Raw genomic sequence first — 18283 nt, 5'->3', positions numbered from 1 at the left:
AAGGCTGTCACTTTTATCTTGAAAATAAGCGACTTTTCATAGATACTAGGTATGACACTTAGCAGAACCTTTACTAGGTTTCTTCTGTTTCTAATCTTTTTTCACTCACATTCTCTAACAAAAAGAACCAGCGAGACCAGCTTCCTCACAGATGATTATTTGTCTTCACAGCTTGAGAAATCATCTTCACCAACTTCATTCCATTTGACATCACTTAAACTTCGAGGTTTATTTTGAGGCCTAGAATCTTTGGGGTGAAACTTTGTAACTTAAGTCCCATCTCACACACACACGTATATAAGCATTTTGCTTCCCAACAGTAGTAAAGGAGTCTTTTAGATCATAAACTCTACCCATCAGCAGCCACGAGAATGTAAATTGTGGTTTTTTACATTACTGTACCCACAGCAGGAGTTCAGTAACAGTAATATCATCAGAGACCCAAGTCATGCAGATACATTTCCGTTAGTGTTCTTTCATTATCTCCCCATTACACGTGCAAAGAAATCCCTTTGTTTGTTTGTGTCAGAACTATTTCAAGCTAGAGAAAAAGCCCGTATGTACAACTGTCACAATCATCCCATACTAGAACACTGGTTTCAAATGTTTTTCATCTTCTATCTGTCTGTGCTGTGTTGACAAGCATCCAAACACTGAAGTGTGGACATTTGAAATCCGCCTTTCGTAATGCTGACCTTTCTCGCCAAACTGCCTGCATAGTCTGCATGACTGTACCGAATGTCTAATCTTGGGGAAAATCTGGGTGTCTCTGGGATATTACTGGAATAGAATTAGCTACATGTAGTAAAAAGAAAGCAGTAATTTAAATAATTTAACAAAACAGCTGTTTACAGATAGAAGGGCCGCAGATACATTCTAGATTGGAATCGGAACAATGAGCTACTTAAGATTTTGAATAGAAAACCTGCCTAGGTAACCCTGTCCTCCTTTGCAACCCCAGCAATCACAGGCGAGCATCATGAGTATTTGTCATCTCCATCATTCAGGAAGCATTTGCCGTAATACTTGTGGCATGAATATTTATCAGTAAAGTGGGACTATTAGCATTTCTGAGTCAGAAATAAATTGATGAAGATTATAGAGTGAGTCAATGCAGAGCTAGAAATAGCATTCACAAGTCCTGACTTTCAGCCCAGTGCTCTAACCACTACACAGGTTCCTTAAGGCAGTTGAATGATGTAATTAATGTTTGTAAAGTAATTTGAATCCCTGGATGGAAAATGCTATGACAATAGCAAGGTTGGAGGGACAGAAAACCACATGTTAATAGAGGAGAAACAATGTCCGTAAACTCCTGGGAAAGGCCTTTTGTATTGAAATCCAATAAAAAGGGTTTTCTAGAAAGTTATAAAAAGCCTTTAAGTTGTTTGAAATCAAATGAGTTAACAAGCCACCTCATTTATCTCAAAGAGCTGAGTCAAGCTAATCCCACTGGTTTATTCTCACAGCTCCAAGATGTTCTAAACAATTTAAGTAAAGAATTGCCTAGTTTTAAACATGCTGCAATTACTTTCATTTTCTTCACTGTGTACTTCTATGCCCCAAATCTGGAAAAAAATTGCTAACCTGTTGCTAAAATGGATGTCACCCCAGCATACAGCAAACACAAAGGCAGTTTTTCCCCTGCACACCTCGGCTGGTTTCTTTATGCTGGAGGTAGTGATGACGTGTACTGGAATGCTTTTCTCGTATATTTTCTTATATTTCCTTGTATTTTCTATTTAGCAACCATTAATCAGTCCTTGTGGATGACTTCGAAGGATCATTGCCCCATCTACCCTCGATCCCTCTGCTTTTGAAGCACCCACCTCATCGGTAACATTTTGCCTCCTAGTGGAGAGCACCTAGTGAGAGCGCCTCAGAGAAAAACGTGAGTGCCGTTTTCTTGTGAAAGACAACAGGTGAATTGTTTGCAAAAGGTTGAGATTATTAACATTCAAGGGTAGATTGTGTAGAGAAATTTAATTTATGCTGCTTCTTAGTCTCTCAACTGTATCACAGTAGAAAGAAACTCTGGTTTTGTTCCAGCCACTGTTATCGCTTTCTTCCGCCACTCATTTTTATAAGCCCAAACCTTTCTATACCATGTTAAATAAGATGTTTGCCAAGAGCAAACATAAACAAATCACTCAAGACACCAATAGTCATTACACAGCAACCTCACATCCAGCATCCCTCTCTCCACCCCAATTCAATACGCCAATGCTTCCATTTACAGCAGCTGATTACATGGGAAAGGGCAAAAGGAAACATCTGTTTGATTGAAGTCGAAGTGTATGCTGTGAATTGGGAGGCTCTGCACCTTCTCTACAGCCCGAGATGAGGAGCTGAAGATCAGGGCTCAGGAAATTACATCCTAGCTGTGTCATGCCTAAGAACAACCAATTCCAGACACGCCGGTAAAAAAAAAACCCACAAAAATACTAGTACTTCATCATCCAGCAGCCCCTCTCCAAGAGGAGGAAAAGTACAGGTTTCTGCTTATTAGCACTGAGCTTTCTCCAGTTCAGCTGAGAATAAGTATTTAAATAATAAATGTTGGCCTAGAAGGTACAGTCCTGCCTGAAGAGAACAGTAGGAGTGTTGCTGCACATTCAGCACGTTCTCAAGGCAGCAGACACTTCTTGGGAGGGAAATGGACTTCAGCCACCGAACTTGCCTACACCTCAGCATTGTACCAGGCAGATAACGAACTTACACTGAGCGTTAGTTGGCAACAGCATCCCTGTGGTTCAGAGCATGGTTGCAGTTTTGCAGATACTAACCACTTAACTGGTAGTTATCAGCATTTAGGTAGCACCACTGGCTTCCACACAGGACGCTAGGAAACAGAACTCCTTTTCTGTATCTAGTCTGGTATTCAAGGACTGATAATTTGTACTGGTTTCACTGGGCATTGGAAGAGGCTGCTGGAACTGAGCGGCTGATTTTCTGTACCTGTAACCTGCAGTTACCCCCACACCCCCCTGCCTGGCACGCTGTTGAGGGCAAGGCCCAGAAATCGCAACATAAGCTAGCAGAACAGGGTGCTGTTCAACAAGCAGCAGGGGAGAGATCAGTCATTTAGAAATACCTGGGAATAGAGAAAATGAGAGGGACAGGGAAGAGGATAAAAAGCAACCTGACAAAATGTATTCTATGCATACTTTTATTAATAAAATATAAGATTTACAGCATATGTCAATGGACAGTGTGCTTAGAGAATTATCTGGTTGGATAGTAATGACACCAAAGTCAGTAGCTGGTTTTGGTGAGGATAAATTAAACCTCAGGTGACATGCCAGGGATCAACCGCTACTGACAAAACCAAAAATCTTTCCCAAGACTAGCTTCAAAACCCCGGATTCCATCCCAACACGCACAGCTGAGGTCCGAGAGGCAGTTTCGCTTGAATGTAGTATTGCTAGAAGGCTGCACTGTGTTCTGTGTGAGATCTACCTGTTCAGTCCCATGTCGTCTTCACATCCTCACCTCCTTTTGTCTCTGTGCTAAGCAACTTTTGAGGCGTTCAGTGCATCCTTCGGGATACAGATACACACATGAGCAGCAGTCTTAATACCACGACCCTCAATCTTCCCAAAATAGCAGTCATTCCACCTACGCCGTTCTTTGCAAAATGGAGATGAATTGTACCAGCTCTGATGCAAGAGAAGCGTCTAATTACCTCTTTGCCCTTGCGACAAGATAAAGAATAAACCTTGGCCCTGATCCTGGGAACACCTATACACATGATTAACGTTACTCAAGTTGTTTCCTTAACTATTAGCAAGTATAGTCATTTGAGTAAAATTAGTCACATGCTATGTAAGTAGGAGTAGGGCCTACTAGTTTATTCACCCATTGGAAAACAGTTGCTGTCCCTGGGGCAGTTAAATTTTTTACAAGGCTAACAGGTGAAAAAAAAAAGGTAAAATCCTTACAAAGGCTCATGGTCAGGCATGCATGTTACAAGACAAATACTGTATTTAAGAGAACCAGATTGATAAATATTAGAATTTTTTACATTTTCAAACCACTGCACAAGGACTTAAAGAAATTAAAAGTATGATTGCAATTGTAGTCTTGTTAACAACCTCTAACCCAGCCATAATTTTACAGCAGAAACAGTATCTTAGTTGATCAAATAGAGGCATTATAGTAACTACCTATAACTAAGCCACAGAAATAATTTAAATATAAGTAACTGAAAAGTGAAAATTCTCCCAGTCAAGGTAAGTTCACTACGACTTTACACTTCATTCTGAACATTTCCGTGAAGGAAGAGTAAACCTAAAAAGCACAATTAGCAAAAATATCTGGAGGTAAAAACTCATGAGCCTTATAAAGCATCGATATCTAGTTAATCTTTGGATAAGCCTTATTTGCTGAAGAGTTTAAATCTCTCAAATAACTATGAACATTTATTTCATGCAGCTTCTGTACTCCACGCATTTTCTGATCGTTGCACCATTTAACATTTCTGTAAGTGCAATAACTTTGCAAAGCCAAAAGCCAGAAGAAACACTTGCATGGTAAAACCACATTTCCACTCAGTTACTGATAGCAATAAAATACAGAAAATAGAGCATCTCAGAATGCAGCGTCGTTAATTATCTATGTAATCACTTGGTATTTTGTACTACATCACATCATACTGCCAGACAAAAACTCGGACAACTTTTTAAAAAGCCACAGGGGACTTTGTACTCTAAACAAGGCATTAAAGGTATTGTATCCTAAAACAAGGCATTGAAGAAACCAGGACGAAACTAACCATTAAGACATTAGTCCCATAAAATGGATTTTAAAACCTGAAAATTCTAGTCCCGTTCCAATTTAAGCAACAGTTTAAAAAAGAGCCTTCAGGGCTACTGGAACAGTAACTGACCTGTTCAGATTATGGCAAAATCTGACGGCAGCGTATGGTTTTGAAATGGAAGTGGTCAATGCATCCTACAGCAGGTACTGCTGTCATTCCTGAATGAATGCAGGTACTTGTGAAATCCCTCCCTCTCTTCGTTCCCATGAAAAATAATTAATACTGGTTAAAATCATTACAAAAAACATCATTTTATTTTCATGCATCTAAGGTAAAACACAGAGTATTTGTATAAAGAGGTAGATTAAAAAAAAGAAAACAGATTCTCCATTCTTTGTCACTTTTATTCAGTAGTTTGTTTGTTTTTTTTCCTTATTTTCTCTTTTTTGGTGCCAGACATGGCAAGGAGTGATTACAGTCAACTGTTTATTAAAACATTTGTTGCAACACAGACCCCCTTTACCACTGACCCCAAACGGACCCATTTCATGTGCTTTATTTTGTTTTTGTTTTTTTTCTATACACCACCACCAAGGCCAGGTGGAGGGGGATGAAGGGGAAAGGGGGAGTCCAGGAGGCCAGAAGGAGGAGGAATGCTACAAGCCACAGCAAGAATGAGCTGTATTTAATAAAAAAAGGGGGCCACGAATGATACAGTAATGAGGTTACACAATTAAATCCCATAGCATGATTGAAGGCTTTCCCTGTGTCTGACGTCATCACAATGGAAGGCATAAAAAGTGGAGTAAACCGATGTTGATACAGTCCAATCTAGTCCATTAGGCAAGATGGTGCAAGTAGTCATTTAAATTAAAAAGTGCCCTATCCTCACCTAAATGGCTAGCAGACATGGAGAAGAACGCAGTGACGGATCAACAGAGCTTTCTCCATGTAGCTATAAAAGTGTGTTGTCATATGGCACATTTTTAAACACTGGAAAGGGGTGCCATAATGGACCTCTCATTCTCTTTCGTTTACAGGTACAAATGCTAGATTCAACTATTTCAACTATGCAGGAAGTGGACTCTTCAGTTAGGAATGCCAACCCTAATTCATTTTGTCTTGAAATATATACAAGTTGTTTGTAGTAGCTACAGCAATGATGTTTTCCTTAGGATGCCAGGCTGTGTGTAGAATCTTCTTGTTGAAGTCTAGGCTGTCAACACTGATTTCATCCTTCTTTCGCTTACCACTTGCGCATACTTTACGTGGCTTCAAAACGGTACGGGGTTTATTGTTTTCCCGGGATGCCTCTAAGGTGATGTCTCGCTTCGTGTTTCTGTCAAACATTCTGAAGAAGTTGTTGTAAGATCCTGTCATGACAATGCTGCAGGGAGGGGGAAGGAAGAGAGTAACAGTTCAGTTGAAAATAACCTCTCTTTTTATGAAGCCTCAGGGTCCCAACTAAGATGACACCTTATTATATAAGCAGAAAGCAGGCAGCCTTGCCCGTACCTTCTACAATCTAAAGTGGAACTAAAGCATTTGAATGTTTTATAGATTTAGAAACAAAGGTATCTTGTTCCTTAACTTGACCTTTTAAGGTACACGCTTCATTACCTTCGTTACATTCAATGTGCTTCTCACGCACACATGGGGAAACGAATTAATGAAAGCCAAATCCATCAGATTCGTTGCCATGTAATTTTAGTTACACACAAGCTGCATGAATTTAGGAACTAGCATACCTGATTTGTGATAATACCTTATTCCGTATCAGCTTTTCAGCAAGACTAAATACAAGTTTCCCTGTCCTTCCTTTGCCTCAAAAAATATCTGGACAGATACCAAGTTAAAAAAACCAAAGAATTATGTCCAACAATCCCAGATCAAGCAAATAAGTGGTAATTGCATGATTAACACAAAAGCAATACCCATCTTAAATGGTATTGGCTAGTCAACCATGCCTGAGTGAGGCAAACTTGACAACTCACTGTAAGAAAGAAAATTCCTAGAAGGGTTCTGACAAGGCAGCTTCAATAGAAAACACACACACAGGTTCTCCAACAGGCCAAGTGCAGATTCTTACAGGTAAAACATACAGTCAGACAACAAGGTCTGAGGACATGGGCCTCATTCCCATACAAATCATTCCAAAGTCAGATCATAACAGATGACATAAAAAAACCCCAACCAACCAAAAAAAAAAAATCCACAAAAAAAACAAAAAAGATAAACACTAGGGATAATAAACCTAGTGGATTAGGGTATCACTAGCCTGCAGTTAAAATCTGCAGAAAACCATCTCTAATCCCACCGCTCTGTGCATCTCTCCAGTTTAAGTGGCTGGAGCATTTGATTAATATTTCACTTCGGCAGTAACAAAACTAAATTTCTACTCAAATTTTACATCTCTTTAGAACACTAAGGCAATTCTCTGTAATCCTATGCTACAACATCAGGTGTTAAGAGCTAATATACATACATTAAAGTCTACTGAAGTACTAAAATATTGTCCAAGCCAGTCCATGAACAAAACTAGACAGATATTTGAGGTCATGCTTCAAGTTGTCTGTTTTAAGAATAACTGGGAAAGGTCTTAAGTATATATAGAGTAGAATTAAACTTGCCTGTCTGATCCATTCCAACAGCATTCAAATTTGTCAAAAATGCAATCATTCTCATACAGTGAACAAAGTTTACTTCTGAGGTATTCATGTACCTGGAAAAAAAATCAGCTGAATGAATACTGAACTTGCGTACCTGTAAAACAACCTTCATAAATTCTGCTCCAAAAGTAATTCAGTATCTGACACTGCTTACACCCTATTCACAGGAGCACACACAGCTCCCTCCTCTGACTCTATGGATAAAGAGCAAAATGAACAGATGCATGAATTAACATATTCTGCTCTACAGAATTTCACATGAACTCAAATAGCTGCAAGTCACACGGGGTGGGGAGACATCTCCCAGAACTCAGCAATTCTTCAGAATGCCTTCTCTCTCTGAGCACTCGTCACACCCTCACTACCCTTTCATATCTAAAAGGATTTATCAGATTTTGCTTCTTTCTAAAAATCATGCTTTGGTGACCGATCTTCCTCCTTCGCAAATTTTCCTCGTGAAGAGGATCCCTTCGCAAATTTACTTATAAAAAATAACCACCACAGCACTTTTCGGTGCCAGCTAAAAACATTTCCTGCAAAGGAAATGTTTTACCTCCTACTTTCTCCAGGAAAGAACAGGAGAATATATCAAGTCAACTGAAGACTAAGAGATGCGCTATCTCATGGCTGAAGATTACCTTTCCACATTTCCATTGTGTAAGAGGGAGCCTTTTTCATACCCAAATGTGGGTTTGGGTTCTGCAATCACCCTGCAAATAGCAAGATCCTTTAGCACGTGTGTGGAACCCACAAATCTCACTGATGCTCTGCCTGGACATAGCGATCTACGCACAAAAATTTAGCTGCCACATCAAGACTATTAGTAAGACTCAGCATCCTCCGAGGTTTTACTTTCTAGCCTACATCATCTTCACCAAATACCTGGTATGTTTCCACAGGTCTATTTTCCATATTTAAATCCCAGATCTTCACTGACAGATAATCTCTAGTCATCATATATCGACCACTATGGCTAAATTTGACATCAGATATGGAAGAGATGATTTCAGAGAAAAATGATCTGTTGCTAGGATCTTCTGGTTCTTCAAACACTGTATAAAAATAAAACAGGCATTTCAAGAGGTAAGTTTATGTCTCTCCTGATACAAGACACATCCAAGTTAGGTTAACATTTTCTCAGTAAGCTTGCCACATTGGGCTAGTCTGCCCACATTATATAAAGTAACTTTCAATGAGAAAGCCTTATAATACAATTGCCATACTCTGAAATACTTATTTTTTGTAGCAAGTCGAGGTCAGGTTCTAAATAAGTGAACTCCTTACTAATATTCAGCCTTCGTTCACACACGTAAGAGATCAAGCATCAATTACAGACCAAACTCGACTAGTATTTGACCTCCTGACATCTGCAGAAAGCCACTCCTAGTCCTGTTGTTTAAGCAGACTCCCCAGCTTAAGTTGCTAATAATTTTATTCACTACTTTGGCAAAATATGCATTTAACATTAAGATTAATTTAATGTTTTAGATCTATTCAATATAGTACAGAAATCCAATACAAATACACACACACACTTCAGTGTTGAATAGATTCCTAGAGTGCTTAGTTTCATCTAGCAGCAAGTTACCATATCTCACAAGAAGTCAATAAACAATGCAGGACAGAACTTACATTTTGAGTGTCTGTCACAGAGTGCTGATGCTCTCATATCACAGAGACGAATCGTTCCTTTACTGCTGCTGTATACAAATGTGTTACAGCTGTTTGGGTGGAACTCTGCGGCTGTTATCACTTCTGTGAGCTCTTCCATGTTGGCAGGCTTAATATCTACAATATCTACAGCATTTTGTTAAGAAATTTTCTCCAGTTTTCATAACATATTTTTCAGCTTTAAATGTATTCAGCAATGTGTCTTCAGTTCAAAGTACATCTGAAATAGTGAAACAGAATTAAACAAGACAATAAAAGCAAAATAATGCTGGAAATTTGGAAGCAGGACAAAACTTCCATGCAAAACTGGATAAAGTTAAAATTAACTTCCACCATTTGTCTAGAAAGTGAGACTGTAACATGGCATTCTCTATCAGTTTGAAGTTAATTCTTGTAACAGCACAAGACTGCTTAATTTTTTTGCTCCACTTCAGCAGTAATTAATTCTGCTGAATTAATACATATATGTCACCCAAGTTTCTTCACACAGAACTTTATTTTGCCTAAATTCTAATTACACTACTACATTATAAAGAATGCATGTGTGATTTCTGCTCAGGATCCCACTGATCTGTCCACACACCTCTGCTCTCAATGGGACTGAATACCTATTTCTGTCATCCTACTGCCCGCAACACTTGTAGGTGCACATGTGAGGTTAGAAGGTAAAAAGAATAAACATTGTTGAGACAAGGATGGTAATCCTCTGACCTGCTTCCTACTGCAAGTCAAGAAAATTTTCACAAGATAGTTTACTGTAATGCTGCCTTCCAGAACGGCTCAAACTTGAAACCTTAAGCTTTTTTCCTCTCCTTTTAAAGAGTGTTTTTCACCATGCACGTGACTACTATTCCTTATATTGCTCAGGCTGAGCTCCCTCTCCAGAAGTAGAAGTCTGTACAACTACTAGGGAGAAAGTTCCAGGAAGTGGAGAAACATGCTATGTAAGAAGCTGATCATGAAAGGAAATGAAATTCAACAAGTTTTGTTGTAACCGAGCTGTTTCCATCATATCAGACAATGTAAAAAAGATACTAAAACTTCTGTCTGTAATTTCTAGGTGCCACAGGTTAATCCGCAAGTCATCTGCAGATAAGTATGTTTCATAATCACTATTAATGGAGATGGAATTGATGTGATACGTGTGAGCATTGGCAAATATTCTTCGTGGACTAGCTTCAACCATGAGGTCCATGGGCCTGAATACTGGCACCTGCAAAATACAAAGCAATGGAAGTTTGAGACGCAGCTGTACCACAAACACACTGGCAGTCATCATCAGTCCTTCAATACACCAAGACGATTAAAATACCTCAAAATCGCCTCAGAAGTAAATGTATCTGCCAAGTGGCATCGCAGAAAATGTGAATTTAACAATCTGATGGGGCAGGTAGTCACTGAGCCACAGGCTAATCTGTGTGGTGGGGCAGGGAGAGGAGAAGTCACTCAGATGTGGCTAATGAACCACTCACCCGTAGTGTTGTAACTGTAGTAGGATCCCTATACCGTCCATCTTCCTCCTTTAAATTATAACCCTCTGGTCTTTTGTCCCTTTCACTGATTTTCCATAACTTTATTGTTTTATCTGAAATAAAACAGCCACAGTCTAAAAATCAAAGCTCTGGCAAAGATACTTGTCTTCACAGTTGATGCACTTTAACATGAAGCCTTCAAACAAGACAAGACCACCTACATGTACCAAAAAAGACAAAAATACTGCTTGGAGAAAACATGACAAGATAAAAAGCATTAAAAATACCTCCTCCACAGTTTGTTCTTTTTATAAAAGTTATATCAAGTTTCAGTTAGAATCAGGATTGTTATGAATGACTAATATAAGCTCTCACACAGTTAGTTATACACATATGAAGGTACTGAATGACAGCTTAGCTAAGCCCCTTTGCTATGAAGCAACCACATCAGAAATGACTAATATACCACTCTGTGTTGTGGGACTCTGGATCCAGGTTAAGACAGAACAGCAGAGCAGTTAAACAGCACAACTCTGAGTAGCCACATCCCTAAATACTGGCATTTCAAACCAACTTGCTTCCACCCTTTTGGAAGTAGAGAGGATTAGACAAAATCCTAACAGCAAACCAATGTAACAGTAGGTTATGGTGCAAAATTAACTATGAAGTCATAACTTACCATTTGTAGACAATAAAAACTGAGCAGCATTTTTCTGGGGTAACCACCTAATTTTGTTGATCTTCTCTTCAATTTCTAAACTTTTCAAGTAGTCAAACTCTGGTTCATGGCTTTGAAAGGTACTGTAAACATTGTATTCTCCCCTACTGTGAGACTGGGTTTTGTTCTAAAAAGAGAATTAAATGATCAAGATATGTATGCAGTTTACAGAATGCTTTTCAAGGCTGCAGGCAGAAGCCAGAACTAGATATTTATGCAGCAAGATACATAGGCAGGCTGCTAATTAGCATAAGAATAGGTTAAGACTTCTACACTCTATTGTTGCCTATGCCAGATTTGCCACGAATATCCTTTGGTGTACAACTTGCCTTATTTTAACGAGCCTGTAGAACAGACGAAATGAGGGTCATCTCTTTTGCAAGAACTTGATTAGAGTTTCTACTATTTTGGCTAAGAAAGCATCAGAGAAGAGACAGTTATTGCAGCAGCTTTTGATTCCTAAAGTTTCCAGAAACTCCCCTCAGCCATGTGAATAATATCTTCAGCAAGTTCTCATGTTAATTCCGAGCAGCTGAACTTACAAACTAACACTTTGCCTAAACATTCTAGGCATGGTAAGTTTTCTTTTTTAAAAGAGAATGGAAAATCTTCACCATTCCCTCATCTTTAATTTTTCCACCTTTGTTTTTTTAAGTAGACTATTCCCCAAGAGAAATACACAGCCACACGTATGGCAAATCTACTCTGTGGGTAAGTTCGGCTCGCTAGGCACACTGCGGAATTCCCACATGCCACCTAAATTTACACAAGCAGCTCCACTATTCTGGTTGATAATCTCCACGTTCCCTGAGACCTTCTAAACTGCTTAAGAAGCTTTTCTTTTTTTCCTCATTCGGGGGGGGGGGGGGGGTAGGGGGAAACTTAACAACCTCTGCTGAATACATCTTTGACATTAAAAGTCACACCTGCAGTTAACCTGCTCAGGATGGAACTGTCTGGAAAATCTTCAAACTTGCACAATTCCTCTTTCTAAAAAGCTGTGTTTTAGGCAGTGGCTTCCTAGCACTAGTACTGCACTGCATGGACTGAACCTTAAATTCCCTCCAATGGGTAAGGTGACAGAAAACTGGAACCATTTCTGAAACAGCACTCACTAGGTGTACCTGAAATCAATTCAAGCTTAATTTTGTGATATATTCCTGTTCCACCCACTTGAAGAGGTTGCACCATCAGATGCCTTTCCTGTGATATGTGCTTGACTATGGACTTTGCTCCTTCCTTCTCTTGTGTGTCTCATGTCCATCCATTCATTTAATTCCTCAATACCTCACTAAAACATACTTCTTGATACGATCCTCGCTAGCCCACATTTGTCACATTCCCTGCATCATTTTCTCTTGCTTCACACTCTTACATTAATAGCTGGCAGGAATTCTTACACTTTACAATAAGCTGTGGGGAAGGGAAAAGGGGACAAAATGTTTAGAAATACCAACTATACTGGCTTTCCCACCCTAGGGAACGGAAGGAACTGTTCTAAGCTTCAGTTAGACCTAACAAGTTAAGCAGGGTTGCTGCCTAGAACAGGCGACTTCTAAAGTAAATCTATAGTGCTTTAGGAAATGCTGGTCATGATTCAGTGAGCTTTCCTTCAATTCCATACTTACCACAATAATAGTCTTAAATATACTTCTTGTGTATTCTAGTAAAACTCTACAGGACTAGAATAATATATAAAAGCAATAATACATGAAATCCATCCTTGGGATAAAAGCAAAATTTAAACCATCAGACCATCTCACGGCACTCAAAAAAAAAAAATCAAAACAAGAAGAGGTGTTGGCCCAAGTGCCTTATGTTAAATTCCAATTTAGGTAATTACAGGCTGCCTACGCAAATTCCTCCTTCGGTTTCAATTAGATACAGTATTCATTTCCTGCCGATACTTATGTAATGTCACTTGCTTCGCCTTGCAGAAGGGCTGCCACGTTCCAGCCCAGAGGTGGCAGCATTATGGCAGCAGGTGAAGTTACAGAAGCTTTTGTAACTCTATACAGAGCACTTGTGCTTTCCTTCCTGTATGTGTGGTCTCTAAAGCGCTGTGGGGTGCAGTGTGATAGAAGGTGGTACAGAAATCCAACCAATACTTAAACAATTGCCTTTTAGATACTCTTACATATAAAACTTGCTCTAGACAACAGTGCACGTGGCCTAACTACTAATGCATTAGGGAATCCAGTCCTCATTGTTCATTCCCTAAACACCCAGGAGTCAAATGATGCCAAAACCAACTCTGTGCAACTTCATCTGATAACCCAGGTGGTTCTCACTAGAGCTAGATTCACAGCTCAGAAGGATATGAGCCATGGGTTATGCATCAAACCCAAAAGCGGTCATTTAAAGACACCGCACTTGAGAACAGGCAGTTAGCTATTTAAGCTGCACTTAAGGATCCTTAAAGGATGCAAGCTAAAACTCAAAGTTTTAAAAAAACTAAACCAAAACCAAACAACAAAAAACAAGAGTTTGTGCCTGAAATGATGGCAAGATCACAGTAAGGATACTCTGCATAGTCTGTTCATCTCCGACAGCGGCCAAAGCAGCTCGGGAGGGGGTGGCCGGACGGCAGCACCCCACTAGATGGCACCAACTGACCGCAGGGATCTCCTCGCCAGGAGAGGGGCTGCCCTCGAATCGCAGAGCCCAACTTGTTCTGGGTGCTGCCGAGTTCTTACGGCTTAGGGCTTTTAGAATTGAAATGGAATGAAACACTAAGGAAAGAAGTAACAGCGTGGCTCTTCTAGGCAGTGAGATGACAGAAGTGCCTTTTTATACTCTCCCTGAAATAAATTCTAACCAAGTCAACTTCGAACTACAGCCTTAGTCCAAAATCAAGCACTCCATCTCAGCTTTCCCACCTTTAACATGGGAGTAGAGGCCCTTTCCTAGCATTGGAAGATTTGTCTGTAGAATTCTGAAAAGACCAAAAGAAGAAGAATAAAATGAAGAGATACCGTTGGTACTGTGATGCTATGATTTTACCTGACTGATATCAGAATAGAAAAGGACATCTCAGGTCATATTTACATACTCCCTTAAGGACATCTTTTATTTCCCCAACTACAGTGAAATCTGAAATAATAATCACAGCCAAGTCATTGTAAAACAACCAACTTCAGCTTCCCCAAGGTCTTTTTGTGCCTACCCCTTTTCTGTTTTCACTTTAAACACTCTTTAAGACCACAGCTAAAGTGTATTTAAAGAGGAAATTAATTTCTAACAGTGTCACAAAGTTCTCAATAATTTCTTCACTCTTAAATTTCACTTTTTTAATCACTTATTGCACACGCATGCACTTTGTGTAAAGTCCTTTGTAAAAGCATGCTCCTTTTCTTTATGAATGAATAGGAATAGAACATATTTAATATACTTTAAATAGTTAACACTCACCTCCTGCTCCTGTTGAAAGATGACAACTCTACCTCCTTTGTCTCCTGTTGCTAACAGCTCTCCAGAATGGTTAAATTCTACTGTAGAAATTATATCCGCTGCACAGAACAAAAATAAACCCCCCAAGTTAATAATTCTTCCAAGTGGCCAAGAAAGCTACAATTGTAAGTAAAAAAGGAAATGCATACTTCAGTTCAGTTTAAGTATACTTATGTTACAAAATAAAAGTATGGATTTCTTCAAAACTATACAAGTAATTTTTTTCAAGCTGTACATTTGAAAACCAGTTACTAGTTCACTGTGCCAGAGTTACAAGTTCACTGTTGCGCACTAAATAGTTTTTAAAGGTTTTATATCATCACTTCTTAGAACTGTTTTTCTGTTATGACTACTCTCTAGCATAGTATAGAAATGGATTTTCAGTATGGACTGTAACAGCAGAGGCTGTGTATATCCATATTCCTACCTTTATTTTCTCCTGCTAGAAGACTTAGATACAATCATTACGCATCTGATCTCAAAGCCTTTTTTTTTTTTTTTTAAAGGACTCTACACATTTGACAGCTGAAGGGCAAAACATAGTAGGGTGGAGATGTTCAGACATCAGTGTCTGAGGAATGCAAGGAAGTGGAACAAAAACAGCTACAGAAAATTTGGAAATAAATTCAACAGACTGTCTCTAAAAAACTTGAGTTTCTCTTCTGGATGAAGAAGGTCGACATTACTACAAGCGCTAAAATTAAATTGTGAATATACACTGAAAAAGAAAAAAGACAAGTCATGCCTAGTATCAAACTGATCTATTTATACAGCAAAAAGACAAAGGGGAAGTTATGACTTAAGCTCAAGCACATCAATTCACGTTGTCAAATGCACACATGCCCCTTGTACTTTCAAACAGCAGAATCAGAAGCCAAACCGTTCGTTCTTCGAACGCCAACTTCAAATTGCAATGCAACTATGGAAACCTATTTTTCTGCAGAAGAAAGTACCTGAGATTTTTACATATGCAAGTCTTCAGGCTATGCTGCTGTCATGTCAGTCTAATGTAGATAAACGATGTATCCACATTTTCTATTGGATGGTTTCTTCGTTCTCTGCTTTAGTGTTAAAAAACGTCTGGTACCTGCTCTATGGACTGAAAGCTACTGCTAAACAAAAGCTACTCAGTCTGAATTTAAACAGGCACTATTGTGCAGCATATCACGGAAGCTATCTTATCACAGCCAGCAATAGGGTTATTTCATTTTGAAGAAGCAAAACATGCAGGATTTTCCTCTGATTCATTTTCATACCGAAACGAAGCTTACATCATTCCCGGGTTGTCCCAAACACATGGGCGGTGGCCTCTGAGGACATGAGCAAGCCCTTCTTTAATAACTGCATTACACAGCAACTACAGCATGCAGCCTATCTGTCTGAAAACTGCACAGTGCAAAGACAGCCTCGGCAAGCAGGCCAAACTGAGCCGCAAAATCCTCAGAGGCGAAAGATGCAGAGTCAGATTCTTGGCACGAACGGGTCTGTACAGCTCGGTTGTGTTTTCTATACATACAGCACAAACTGCCATATAACAAGGTAAACACGAGATTATCCTCTCTCCAATCGACCTTCCCTTGCCATGATTACCTGGCACTGCTGAAACACACACAGGCTGAAATTTCTCAAGAACACCACATTAAGGACATAAATATGATGTAAGCTTGCATGTAGATAAACCAGGATCCAGATCACACACAGAGAAACCTTGATTTGAGTGCACATAGTTGGGGGGGGGGGGTGTTTCCCCTGGAAGGTAACCATTACTTCAGCCATTCATTCACATATTTGTGAACAAGATTAAGTCTGTAAGACTGCATACCGTTCAGATGAAGATATGGCATTCAATATGTACCTTTCCCAGGTGAACAGGGCATAAAGATAACATATTAATCAAATCCAGTATTCAGGAAGAGTGAAGTGCAAACCAAGCAGTCTGATTTTGACTACTCTGTACAATGCAAACCACATTGTTGTAATTCTGATAGGGTAAGACCTTAAGGAAGTTATCAATTAATTGAAGAAAAACAGGGTAACTCACCTCTCAATAAAGACAAGTATACTGAATAATTACTGTTTTGAAAAAAGTGAGAGATTTAACACTGCAAGCTATGCCAGTCTTAGAGAAGACAATACAGCAAGTTATTGTCAGATCTAAATATATGTGGAAACAGAAGAGCAAAGAAAAATCTGCCTTAAAAACCTTATAAATCCATCTAAGAATAGATGGATAAATTCATCATAGTACTTATTTGGTCAAAGTCACTGAAAAGTTTTACAAGGTCAAAAGCCTTAAGCTTGAAGCTTTATGATTAGAACAGGCAACAACAGCAGCCAGAAGAGACTAATTTAAGGGTAAAAACCTCTATTTTCTTAGGTCAGCTGATGTAATATATACTGTATTTAATAAGTCTCATATATAGCAGAAAGCTAACCACTTTTCTGTAAGTGTTCCAGACAGTCTGACTTTTTGCATTTAACTTTCAAAATCATCCAAGCTTCACATGGGTGATCTCGAAGCTGATACAAGTCCTGCTTTGTCTATAGAGTCAACTGCATGAACAAACTTTCAGTACTGCCATCCCCACACCTCCTAAAATCCAGCAGGCTCAGTCAGTGGTGACAAGGTAATCAAAAATCTTCAGTGCCTGATCGGCACGACACAGAAGATATTTTCAAGTACTTGGATCAGTTGAAATTGGAAACAAAATACATTCCTTAGCAGCAATCACAACAGAAAATTATTAATTAGTTTTTAAATTCAAGATAATCTAGAGAATCCAACGTGCCTTCTACACTGTAATCTTGGACTGTTCCCTTTCCAAGGACAAATCAAACACGCTAAAAAAGTAGGCAGAAAAATTATTTCTGCTTAAGTCCCAAACCAGGGCTGAGATGCATATTTTAAACAAAAATTGGTACTGGAGAGCAAAGCAACCAAATCATACATTTATAAATCAAATAACTCACCATTAAGAATATTGTATTCCCATACCTTGGTCAAAGAAAGAGACAGACATCAAGGCACTGGTGTTGAACTGGGCGGATTTAATAGTGTTTGAGAATTGACAGGGGAAGCATTTCATCTTCCGCAGTGCACTGATTCGCTTGTGTATTCTCATCTGTATTAACACCCTCGTTGCCAAAAAATAAATCAATGTTATCCTTTTCGTTTCAAATGGTAACTATAATTCCCGTGATAGTTACATGTAGGGTTATTTTAGTCCTTCAGCACTGCAACGGGCAAAAGAGCATCTATAGAACGCGCTGCCTTCTCTCTGCCTCCTCCCTTTTGTGCATGCTATTTTTGCTACAGTCTCTAGGTGGGAGTCTTGCAAACACAGAGGGCTGCTCTCACTGCCCAGAAGCTTGTAAATGATCCCTTCTATACGCAAAGAGCACTAGGGAGGAATATCTGAGGGAGAAGCAGATGTATTGTCACCAACACCAACGGCTTTTGGAAATATGATGCATTCTATTTTTTACTGCTGAATTCATTTCAATTCTCTCTTCTTCAAGCACCAGTATCAGATAAATAACCACC

At 39.2% G+C, this 18283-nt stretch overlaps 1 protein-coding gene across 7 annotated transcripts in view; it reads right to left on the bottom strand.

Annotated features, from left to right (window-relative positions):
• Window positions 1–5045: 5045 nt before the first annotated feature.
• The window catches only part of PPP2R2A (protein phosphatase 2 regulatory subunit Balpha), a 39026-nt gene continuing 25788 nt past the window's right edge, over window positions 5046–18283 (bottom strand). For 6 of the 7 annotated variants that reach the window (XM_074852376.1, XM_074852372.1, XM_074852374.1 and 3 more), the window contains 8 exons: window positions 14701–14798; window positions 11251–11416; window positions 10572–10684; window positions 10135–10312; window positions 9061–9225; window positions 8311–8480; window positions 7390–7481; window positions 5046–6146 (listed from right to left, as the gene is read on the bottom strand). In XM_074852376.1, coding sequence (XP_074708477.1) covers window positions 5867–6146; window positions 7390–7481; window positions 8311–8480; window positions 9061–9225; window positions 10135–10312; window positions 10572–10684; window positions 11251–11416; window positions 14701–14798 — 1262 coding nt within the window. In that variant the 3' untranslated portion in view covers window positions 5046–5866. Of the gene's footprint in view, window positions 6147–7389; window positions 7482–8310; window positions 8481–9060; window positions 9226–10134; window positions 10313–10571; window positions 10685–11250; window positions 11417–11618; window positions 12142–14700; window positions 14799–18283 lie in introns of those variants that run through there. The other variant, XM_074852377.1, reaches the window with a different exon arrangement.

The sequence above is a fragment of the Strix uralensis genome, chromosome 28, assembly GCF_047716275.1.
Source record: "Strix uralensis isolate ZFMK-TIS-50842 chromosome 28, bStrUra1, whole genome shotgun sequence".
In the NCBI taxonomy this organism is placed as follows: domain Eukaryota; kingdom Metazoa; phylum Chordata; class Aves; order Strigiformes; family Strigidae; genus Strix; species Strix uralensis.
Note: the sequence above shows the minus strand (reverse complement) of the source record. Positions and strands in the feature narration are given on the sequence as shown.